General features: G+C 33.9%; 2 protein-coding genes across 2 annotated transcripts in view; both read right to left on the minus strand.

Annotated features, from left to right (window-relative positions):
- The window catches only part of LOC105212457 (G-protein coupled receptor dmsr-1-like), a 170,758-nt gene that overhangs the window by 149,971 nt on the left and 8,684 nt on the right, over nucleotides 1-12,103 (minus strand). The gene's annotated exons all lie outside the window — the stretch shown is intronic.
- Nucleotides 726-1,748, minus strand: LOC105212459 (uncharacterized). Its single transcript, XM_011184448.3, has 2 exons — nucleotides 1,592-1,748; nucleotides 726-1,516 (listed from the first exon to the last, which is right to left on the minus strand). The coding sequence occupies exons 1-2, from the start codon at nucleotides 1,592-1,594 to the stop codon at nucleotides 815-817; spliced, it is 705 nt and encodes a 234-aa protein (XP_011182750.2). The 5' UTR covers nucleotides 1,595-1,748; the 3' UTR covers nucleotides 726-814.

The raw sequence follows: 12,103 nt of genomic DNA on the forward strand, positions 1-12,103 counted from the left end.
CGGCAATCCCACGAGTTCTATTTTACTATGGGAACACTGGCGAACGTGTATGTATAGATCTGTTCCTGTAAACATGGATCAAATGTTCTAGTAACAAAAATTTTCAAAAGGGCAAACCAACTACTTAAAAGTTATACGATTCATGAATCTAATTATAAAATAGATCCATCCTCATCTGAGCTGATAATTTTGGCTTAATATTATTTAAGTAGCTAATATTTAGCTACAATATTTTTGAAATATACTAGCAGTTGTAATTCGTTCGGCGAGACGAAGCTGCTTTAAGTCAATTCTATGTAAAAGTATTCCTAGTAATTATAAAGCTCTGAACTCACTTAGCCACGGATGAACGGATTATTAAACTTAAACAACTACACCAATCTTGCCTGATGTCTTAACGATTTTGACTAATTCAAAGATTGGATTATCTTGGGGTAGAACTGTCCAAAAGTATTCTGTCTCCAGAGCTAGATTCCTTAAAGCATTTGACGATTCTTAATTCAGCTTAAACTAATCTATATATTGGCTAGTTTTGATTGCCCATCAGCAAATGATGATGAATGCACGATAACACTTCCCTTGCCATAAGTGCCCATGGCCTCATAATATACTACTAATTTTAGTTCACTGAAAGAATGGAAACGGTGAAAATAGTTTCCATTAGTTCCTATCGATAATTCGATTAAAACTTTGAAACTTTCGGAAGAAAATTAAAAACATATAAGTTTTATATATGAAAGATTAACAATTTATATTTAGATTTAGATTCAGAACAAACTCAGGTACATTTCCCACAGGGAAAAGTGAAAACAGTTTAGAAACGGTGTCTGTAGACTACGCGACGGACAGTCTTGTAGTGGTAACCGTCAGCTTCCAGGGAAGCGGATGGCACTGGAGCTGGAGCGGCTGCAGGAGGAATGTAGGTGTTCTGTGGTGCTGGTGGTGGTGGTGGTGGAGGAGGAGCAATTGGGTGCGAGTGCACGGCCTCATGGACTGGAGCTGGAGGTGCTGGTGGTGCAGGTGGGATGTAAGTGTTCTGGGGTGCTGGTGGTGGTGGTGGTGGAGGAGGAGCAATTGGGTGCGAGTGCACGGCCTCATGGACTGGAGCTGGAGGTGCTGGTGGTGCAGGTGGGATATAGGTATTTTGTGGTGCTGGTGGTGGTGGTGGTGGAGGAGGAGCAATTGGATGATGGACTGGAGCTGGTGGCGCTGGTGGTGCAGGTGGGATATAGGTGTTCTGTGGTGCTGGTGGTGGTGGTGGTGGAGGAGGAGCAATTGGTTGCGAGTGCACGGCTTCATGGACTGGAGCTGGTGGCGCTGGTGGTGCTGGTGGAATGTAAGTGTTTTGTGGTGCTGGTGGCGGTGGTGGTGGTGGAGGTGGAATGTAGGTATTCTGTGGCGCAATTGGCTCAGATTTCACCTCCTCATGGTGGGGAGCAGGATAATCGTAGCCGAGATGCGAGACATCAGCGGCAGCGAAGGCCAACAAGGCGAAGGAAAGCGCAACGAAGAGTTTCTGTAACGAACACAATATTTTGTTTATTATATATTTTAGCTTGTTATCAAATTATCACTGAAAAACTGTACACACCATTTTCTCTTTTGCTTCTCGAACTGTTAACTCCACAACGGTCAAAGTTTGATAATACTCCAACAGCCGTGGGGCACTCTATTTATATGAACGACATTTGCTAGCCTACACACGCGCGTTTAACGCTCAGCGCTTCACGGAAGCTGCATTTGACCGCCGAAACGCACACACACAAACGCATTGTGATTGTTATGCTTATGGGGACTATGTATATATAAAATTCGCATTTACCTGCTGTTTGTCGCGCATAACATCGGGCTTCATTAAGCATGAATAATTTAGGCTTATTAAAAGTATTGGCAGCGCGCTTAAAATTTGTCAAAAACAACAAACGCGCGACACAAACCACAATTAAGCGCACGTTTCTCGAAAATTTGGTGGTTGTTTGGCTGTGTGTGTGTGTGTCGCTGAGGTGCTTAGCAGACATTGACCCACACATGCAAACATCCAAGCGATCTAGTCCAAAGCTTTAGAACTTTAAAAGATTTTCGAACAAATAGTTTGAGTTATTGTTGCATAAATTATGAATTGTTGTTGTTATATACAGGTATAACCTAGAACAATAGATCGCAGCAGATATTCTAAAACTATACTAGTTTGCGATTTATTGACAAAATTTATCGAAAATTCAAGAAAAACTTAATTTTTAGTCATCATAAACGCACACATCCAAACAAAAAATTCTCTAAACCAAGTTAATTTTCAAAGAAATCCAAACAATAAACATTTTTGTATAACAATTGCATATATTAATAATTTATCAACAAATATCACATCTTCAAAGTATCTAATAAGCCAACAAATACTAAAACAAAATCTTTTTTTGCGAGAAAAATTTAATAAACAAATTTATTTATGCATATTGGCAACACGTCAAACTGTGAAGTTTAATTTTTTCTCGGTTCTTGAATTTGTGCTTAAATTTATTAATATAATTAAAGAAAGTTTACTTTTAATAAGTGTAATCTAAAGCTAAGTATTTGTGCTAATTTGCTTTTGTGTTATATTTAAATTTTAATTGTATTTTAACTATTTTCTTAAATTCTGGTGCCGAGTCTTTTAAATCATTTGTTGTTGTTATCAATTATCAATTTTATTTCCTACTTTGCAATTGTTTGTGCGATTGCATATTGTTTTTGTTTTAATTTGCTCTTTTTCTTTTGATTCGTCTTTTTTTTCTTTCATTTTTGCTCACAGCTGTTTGCGTGTTATTTTTAAGTGGCTCAGTGCTTCTCAAACTGCTCACTATTATATTGGTTGTGATCTCGGCTAATTCAGTATAACTATTATTGTTTTTCTATTTACTATTATATCATATTTTAATTTTTATTATTATTTACTATTCTGTTTTTTCCTTCAATTTAAATTTTTTTTTTTCATAATGACTTGCAATTTTCCGAATTGTACTATTAAAGGCGATTCTGATCGTTTTGTTTCTTGTTGGCTTTGTGACGGGCTTGCCCATCTTAAATGTGCTGGATTGACAGGTAGAATCTTAGATTCTATTCTCGATGGAAAGGGTCTGCGCTGGTCGTGCTTAAAGTGTAGACCGACAGATATTGAATTATTTAAAGTTTTTAAACAGGCGCGCAATAATTTTAAAGAAATCGGTCGAGAACTTCAAAACCTTACAGAAAAATTTAAGCATTATGAAGTGTTGTTTCAATCATTTAAATGCCTAAATGATCAAGATGATAATGCTAAGCCTTCATCAAAACGTAAACGTCCGTCTAATGAGGAACCTGCCACTTTGTCCGTGAAAAGTATGTCACCGGTGAAATTAGACCTTATTAATCTCTCATCTCCTTGCCCTCAAGGAGAGAAGCCTTCCTCTTCAAAAGTGCTTAATCCTCCGAAAACAATTAACGATAACCTTAAGCGGAAAACTATTCAGGATCCGCCTCCTATTAACTCTGAGTTTGTGGCAAAAAATTTGGTAGTAATACCTCAACGAAAATCAATTTTCGTTTCGAGATTCGCTTCGGATACCACAATCGAAGATATAAAGTTTTACATCTCGTCGAAATTAAAAATTAACGATATTGATATTGATGTCAGAAAATTTAACTTTAAATACGAAAGAAACATATCTTCTTTCAAGATTGGCGTTTCAGCTGTTAATTTTCAATTGCTACTTGATGAATCATTTTGGCCACCTGGTGCTTTCGTGCGCGAATTCGAGCAAAAGCAACAAAAACAAACTGTAATTGCTCATATTCCAAAAAATGCCGCGGATTCAAAAAACTAATTATAAAAAATTCATTACAAATTCACTATCAAAATGTAAGGGGTTTAAATACAAAATTAAAAGAATTGTATTTGAACAGCACTAATTGTAATTTTAAAGTCATCGCTTTTACTGAAACTTGGCTTAAACCTCATATCTTTGATAACGAAATATTAAATAGTGAATTTCAAATCTTTAGATGCGATCGACTGAACAGAGTCGGGGGGGGTGTACTATTTGCTGTGCATTCTTCAATTCCATCTGAAGAAGTAGAAGTTCCTCATGCGGACTTTATTGAATTTAAGTGCATACGAATTTGTATTAATCAATGTTCTATTTATCTAACTTTATCTTATATTCCGCCTCAATCGGACTTATCTGTATATACGCAGCATGTTTCTTTAATAAATAATGTTTTTTCAATTGCTAAGAATACTGATTACATAATTGTTCTAGGCGATTTCAATTTACCGTGTGTATCTTGGAAATCTGTTGACGATTGCATTACCCCTTTTTGCACTCGTTTAAGCTTTAATGAGTTTTTGGAAGAAATGTCTGGGATGGGTCTTAACCAAATTAACTTAATTCCGAACAAGTTTGGTAAATTCTTAGATTTGGTCTATGTTGATAATACTTCAACAGTTTCTGTGGTCCGATCTGATCCTTTAGTTTTGCCAGAGGACTCTTATCACCCTGCCTTGGAAATTAATATCGAAATCATAGACGAATTACTTGTATGCAACAAACAGGACCTTTGTTCTCGGTTCAACTTTGCGAAAGCTAACTTCAAAAAGATTAATTGTGAACTTTCTAAATTGACTTGGCCTGATTATAGTGGTAATATTGAATTAAATGTATCACATTTTAATGAAACAATTTTTAATATTTTTGAAAGATTTGTTCCGAAATGTTTTATTATCAAAAGAAAAAGTTCAAATTTGTGGTATTCGAATGAGCTATGTAAATTAAAAAATAAAAAAGCTCGTGCTTTTAAACTTTATAAAAAAACTGGAGCTCTTGTTGACTATTTAAAATATTCTAAATTGCGTCGTCAGTTTGAGGAACTTAACAAAAAATGTTATAAAAACTACATAATCAAAGTAAAAAATAATATTATTCGTAATCCGAAATTGTTTTATGGTTTCGTTAACTCCAAACGCAGGATTTCAAATTTTCCGTCCGCGATGAAATATAAATCAACAATGTCATGTGACAATTATATTATTTCTAATATGTTTGCAGAATTCTTCAAATCCAATTATTGTTCAAACTACCCTATGAATGTGCCATATCATCAAGTGTTATGTCCGAGTACTGTAATTAATACACCAATTATTTCTGAAACAGATGTCTTAAATTATTTAGTTACGTTAAAAGATTCGTTTAAATATGGCCCTGATATGATTCCCTCAAGCTTTCTTAAAAATTGCGCAAAATATATCTATCTGCCCTTAACTAAGCTTTTTAACCTATCTCTTAAACAAGGTATTTTTCCGTCAATGTGGAAAAACTCTTTTATATTACCTTTGCATAAAAGTGGAGTTAGATCATCTGTTGAGAACTATAGGGGGATAGCTAAAATGTCAGCTATACCCAAACTTTTTGAAGCTATTGTCACTGACCAAATAACTTTCTTAATCTCTCCTTTAATTTCATTCTCTCAGCATGGATTTTGTAAAGGGAAATCTACAGTAACTAACTTGCTTGAATTTGTAAACCATGTGTCAATGGGTTTTAGGGATAATAAGAATACTGATGTTATATATACAGACTTTAGTAAAGCATTCGATAGAGTAAACCACTCAATTCTTTTGCAAAAACTGAATCTTCTTGGTTTTCAACCAAGACTTCTTGAATGGGTATCCTCATATCTTACTAACAGAAAACAACAAGTTTTATTTAATAATACTTTATCCGATTCAATTAGTGTCACTTCAGGGGTTCCACAGGGTAGTCATCTCGGCCCGATTCTGTTCTTGTTGTTCATCAATGATATACCTTCAGTAATTAAGTTTTCAGAAATTTTATTATATGCGGATGATGTAAAACTTTTTAAATCATATACTTCTCATAACGAAAGGACTGAGTTGCAATCGGATTTAAATAATTTAGTTACTTGGTGTCACAAAAATGATATGCCACTGAATCTTAAAAAATGTAAAACGATGTGCTTTTCCCGTAAAACTGTTGATCTTTCCCCCTATGTAATAAATAACTTCAGTTTAGAGCAAGTTTTTAGCTTTGTTGATTTAGGAGTTAATATGGACCCTAAACTAAATTTTAATTCTCATGTAAATTCAATTGTCTTAAAAGCTAAAGGTGCTCTTAGCTTTGTTAAACGTTGGTCTAAAGAATTTAGTGATCCGTATATTACTAAAATTCTTTTTACAACATTGGTAAGGCCTATATTGGAGTATGGTTCTGTGGTATGGAATCCTAGCTATCAATCCCATTCTGATAAGCTTGAGTCCGTTCAAAAACAATTTTTACTTTTTGCTTTAGGCCACTTACATTGGGATTCAAGATTGAATCTTCCCCCGTATACTAGTCGTTTAAAACTTATAAATCTTCCCACACTCACTAGTCGCAGAGAAATGCTAGGTATAATTTTTCTAGTAAAACTTCTGAATGGTTTAGTTTGTAGTTCATTCCTTTTGTCTGATATTAAGTTTAATGTCCCATTGCGTTCATCCAGGCAGTTTAGACCATTATTTCTAAAATCTTCTAGAACAAATTTTGAGTTAAATGAACCATTCTGCCGAATATGTCATGATTTTAATTCGCATTCCAGCACATTTGATCCATCTGACTCAATATTTAGCATCAAAAAAACTATTTTGTCTTCTCTTAATAAATAATATTCAGAAATTTTTAACTTTTTGTTTTTATAAATTTTTAAATCTCAGCTGTTGAAATGTTTCTTTCTGTAGCTGAGCAGTTTGAGAACCGGACGCTTAAAAATCTCTTGCCTTTCTAGACTCGGCAAATTCCGCTCGTATGCGGACTGCGCCCCACGCGTCGGTTGGGCGGGAGGAGGGTAATCGTTTGGGTTAATAATATTTAGTGCATTGCCACACTCATACTAACACACACACTCTTACCTACACACATAGGAAAACTGCATGTGTAAACAACTCAATCATAAACGTCAAATTTTGTGAATGTAAATGTCAAATGGATTGACATGACACAGCTGTGGGCAGATGAACATAAAATACATTAAATTTGAAAAAATACGCAGAATTATGCACAGTTATGTGCTACTCACATATTCTGAACAAAATAAAAACACATAAGATAGCATTTTTCTTTATTTTTTTATAGCACGTTGTCTGTCAGTGAAAAATGAAATTATACATATCAGCCAACTCAATTACGCTGTCATATATAGAGCAGAATGTCAGATATTTCTAAATAACTGAAACAAGTGTGAAAATGAAGGAATAGCTTGATGATTTATTAAGAATGTTTCTGACTTAAGCTCAAAAGGTCAATATCTGCGAATATTTACTATAGATACGAAAAAAGAAGATCAATATTCATTGATCAATAAATATCTTTTATGCACTTCTAATACCATTAAATTATATAAAATAAAAACTAGTAAAAATATTAAGAAACCCCGAGCGTTTTCAGAAGTATAAAATTTCCTAAAGGGATAGTTGTCAAACCAGCCGTCAAAGTAAAGACGTAAGTTTGACAATTATGATCAGCATACCTTGGAAATATCAAAGACGAAGCTAATTCTATAACTGGAAGTTGTGCTAAGTATTTGACGTCACCGAAGACACTTAAAGGGGTATTGGTATTCCTATTTTTTTATATATTTATAGTTATATTACGAGGGCTGCTATATATATTTCTGGCCTAGGCTATATTTCTGGCCTGTTGCCAGGTGCAAACTGACATTTCCATTGATATCATTTAATCGTGAATTGTTTTATTTACAGGGAATTAAAAAATTCATCTCGGCCAAAAAATGGAATTAACTCGTGAACATTTTCGTGCGATCATTTTTCACAACTTTCGACGTGGATTATGGCGACAAGAGTGCATCGATGAACTAAAATCTTTGTATGGCTATGAAGCACCATCCTATAGCACTGTGAAAAACTGGTACAACGAATTCAGTAGTGGCCGACGCTCGCTCAAAGACGAATTCCGTGAGGGTTCTCCAAAAACAGCCGTTGTGCCAGAAAACATCGATGCCGTACGTGAACTGATAATGCAAGACCGTCATGTAACATACCTTCAGATAGAGGCATTCCTATGCATTTCTCCCACCAGCATACATTCGATATTGCATGAACACCTGGCCGTAAAACATGTTTGTTCTCGTTGGATCCCGCACAATTTGACAATCGCTCAAAAAAAGGCTCAAAAAAAGTGCTACGAAAATTGGTTTGAGCGCATGCAAAAGTGTATAAATCTTGATGGAAAATATTTTGAAAAACAATAAAACCATTTTCGTTGATAAATATTCCTATTTTCATTATTAGGCCAGAAATATATATAGCAGCCCTCGTTTCAATGTAGTCTGGAGCTCCTCCAACATTATGCGATGCAATTCCAATATTAAGTCAAGTCTTCCATACGGTTGCGAAACATAGAATCTCGAGCCTCTGACATCCAAAAACTGCAAGTTGTCACAAATCAGGCCGTCACCGCCTCTAACACGGACTTATGGTCACACACAAACCAAACACCCTTTTGGACCGAAATTCTACAAAAAAAATGGGACTGACTCGGATATGTTCTGAGACGAGATCCAGATATAATCTCCCGGAACGCTATCCACAAGGCAGCCTAAGGAAAGGCTCAACCGCTTTAACTTGGCGAAAAAATGTGGAGATCGAAATATCTATGTTCCAAAATAGTTGGAGACTAGTACAAGATCGATCGATCAAGATCTCATTATGATCCTTTGCTCATCAATGATGAGATTTTATTGCTCTTAATGGAAGGATAAGGAAGGATATAAAGCTCTATAAATTTTATATTTAAAACATATTTTTGGGCGAATTTCATCATCATTCACTCCCTGCACCATATACTTTTATGCATAGGTAAGCTTTAATTTTGTTCGACGGGAAGACTTTACTTTCAGACTCACTACTCTCTTCAAAAAAACACTTGGTGTCCAAGCCGATTTCATGTTAAATTTAAAGTTGATATCGTAGTTAGTATTGAATCGGAATATCGAAATCAGTTGGACCGATATCAACGCAATATCGCTAGAAATAACTATTAATTAAAATACTCCACCAACGCGTTAATAAAAAGGAGCTCAAGATTCACTAAACGTGATCAAAAAGTAGTTTAGGTATTATAAACTCGAATTAACTACAACATGTGAGATTAATTACCTGACATAAAATATTCAAAGCTCATAAGTTGTACGATAGACAAGTGATCGCCAACGCAGAGCTGTGCTCCATTTTGTTAAAGAATTTGCATATGAAAGCAAGAACATACATTCAACTGATTAAATTCTAAACAATAGAATGTTGGAATTTAATGAGCTTTAAAGTGATATAACCGCTTGATTTGAGAAAAAACAGGTGTATTTGATTTATGACAGTCGCTTGTTCGATTCGTCACTTTCCAAGTTTTTGTGAAACGAAAGCAACTATTTTCGGAGAAGACTGACATTAATTCTGAGCTCAAGTAGACTCGATTACTAATGTTTAATTTATTATAAAAAAATCGAATTTCTATAATTAATCTTCAGAATTAAATAAGAGTTAAATTTATATGACAGTTATATCATACTATGCGACTAATGAAAAGAACACTACCCAGACTCAACTGATTAGTTTGTCGTGGCAAAGCGCTGATTCCCTCATATGTACGCTCTCATTAACCGACAAGGAAATTAGGTCAACGATGTAGAAATAATACAAATTGAGCAAATTGGAAATACGCCAATACAGTATTACATAAGAGTTTACATATGGGAACTCAACTGATAAGGCTTTGTTGACATATTCATTGTCTAACGGTACACATATCGTACATATCTACATTTGGAATTGGAAATTTCTGTATAGATTAGCCGTGAAATCGGATTGTATTAACCAACACACACATATAAATGAGCAAATCTGCGCTGTCTCATTTACATATTGAATACAGACATACATATATGGAGTATATACTAGATATGGCTTGATTACTATAGTTGGTAATATGACAATATGCTAAAAACTCATTTAGTTAAGTGTGCTTTTGAATTTTTTTAATGCTGAAGTTAGCAATTTGCGTATTGTTCTGATTACAAATGCGGAAGAACGTTATAAATTTGAATTCTTTTGCTATTTTGAAAATATGTGTATATATATTTATAAATATGTGATTTTCAATATAAAATCGTTTTTAAATTCCTTATCTAGTCGTATGTAAATAGTCAGACATAAATACAAATCGTTAGGTAGCTCTACATTTAAATAACAAAATTTTTATGGTGACATAATCGGAAGATTCTTCTGACCACTTATAAGTTGAAATCTTGTATAGATTTATACTATTAAAACTACAGTGATATACTTATACCATTCCATAACATTTATAGATATATTATTACAGAGTTACAGTTATTCAAATAAGCTTTTTTGTTGACTTACTAACTAAGAGGTTTCTTTATTTTATAAATAGAATATATAGAAATAAAATATAGAGCATTTATAATCGCCAGCCAAAAACGTATAACAGAGTTACACGATAGTAAAGATCTTCAAGGTAATGCGCTCTAGTATATCAAACGTTTCATATCAAATAGTTTCTCTATTATAAAACCCTCTCCTGTTTCATTTTTATTTTTGCAAATACTTCTCGAACCGTAATCAATTAGAGGAACTGACTAGGGATCAAATAACTATCTAATAATTACTCTAGCATTTGCTGGTTGCAGTTCACGACTGCTTTTATTGAGAATCTATCTCTAAATTAAGAAAAAGTCTCCTAGTCGTGAAACAGACAGAAAGTTCTAAAATTTATCAAATAATATTACCCCAAAGTCGTTTGAAGAATTGCAGTAGCATACTCAAAGGAAACGAGTAGAAATTAATGAAACTCTTTACCAGTTGTGATTAGAAATTTTCGCACTAGGTTGCAAAAGTATCGAGGGAACGAAAAATTCTTTTATTGGAGATATATTTCTTATAAAATCGAACCCGTATTGGCTTCTTTAAAACCATTTCAACCCGAAATATATTAATCAAACGATGCTTGCCTAACTTTTTTAAGGGGTTAAGCCACTAAGACATTTTTTTTTGCTTAATTTCAAAGTCTATACTATTTTTAGCCACAAATATAAAGTAAAATTAAAAAAAAACGGCTTCGTCAATCTGTTCTAAATTTATCATTTTTTAACAAAAAATATATTTTTTTAGTTTCAGACAAAAATTAAAATTTCAATCATTATGGTATACATGTGCTCCGGGAAAATTTATCTGTGCCATTTTTTTATTAAAATCATTTTTTTTTTGTAATATTTATAAAGCTTAAATAGCAATAAATGTAAAAAGTCCTGCCTCAAATAATTTTGTCAAAAAAATGCCATCCGATTTTCATCGTTCATGGTAGCGTAACACTTTAACCGATTTCATATGTACGAGGTGTGTTAAAAAAATAGAAATAAAAAAATATTCATTCGTCTATATAATGTTGTCGCACTTAAAATAGTCCCCATTCGGTATAATGCAATTATGCTAGCGCTTCTACTCAAATTAATTTTTGAGATAGCCTTTGGCTTTTTCAGCAATTTCTCTTATGCTTCTAAAACAACCCTTTAAAATTGGTTCTCTTTATTTTTGGAAATAGGAAAAAGTCACATCGAGCCATGTGTGGTGAATAGAGAGGCTGGAGTATCGTTACAGTATTGTTTTTGGCGAAGAATTTATGAACAAGCAACGAAGTGTGAGCTTTTAACAACCGAAAATCACCAAGCTCATAAAAACTAGTTAAGGTTTTTAAATATTTTACAACCCCCGTTATTACACCACGAATACTGTATCTCCGATGGACTCGTTTTATTCGATACGGATCGATTTTTTTTATTCACTTAGGGTATTACGTCTGGTTAAATCATTTGACCCGAAGAGATGCAAAATAGAATTATGTATGAAGTGAGTAAGGCTTTGGTCAAATTTGTGCGTTTTAGAACCATACCAAAAGTAGTCGGTCATGTATCAAATTTCACTTAAATCGAATAGGCATATATCGGAAGATCAGTACCTCTTAAGACTCTGATCTAATCAGATATGTGTCTACATATATCGAATATT

This window comes from Zeugodacus cucurbitae, chromosome 4 (genome assembly GCF_028554725.1).
Source record: "Zeugodacus cucurbitae isolate PBARC_wt_2022May chromosome 4, idZeuCucr1.2, whole genome shotgun sequence".
Taxonomy (NCBI): Eukaryota; Metazoa; Arthropoda; class Insecta; order Diptera; family Tephritidae; genus Zeugodacus; species Zeugodacus cucurbitae.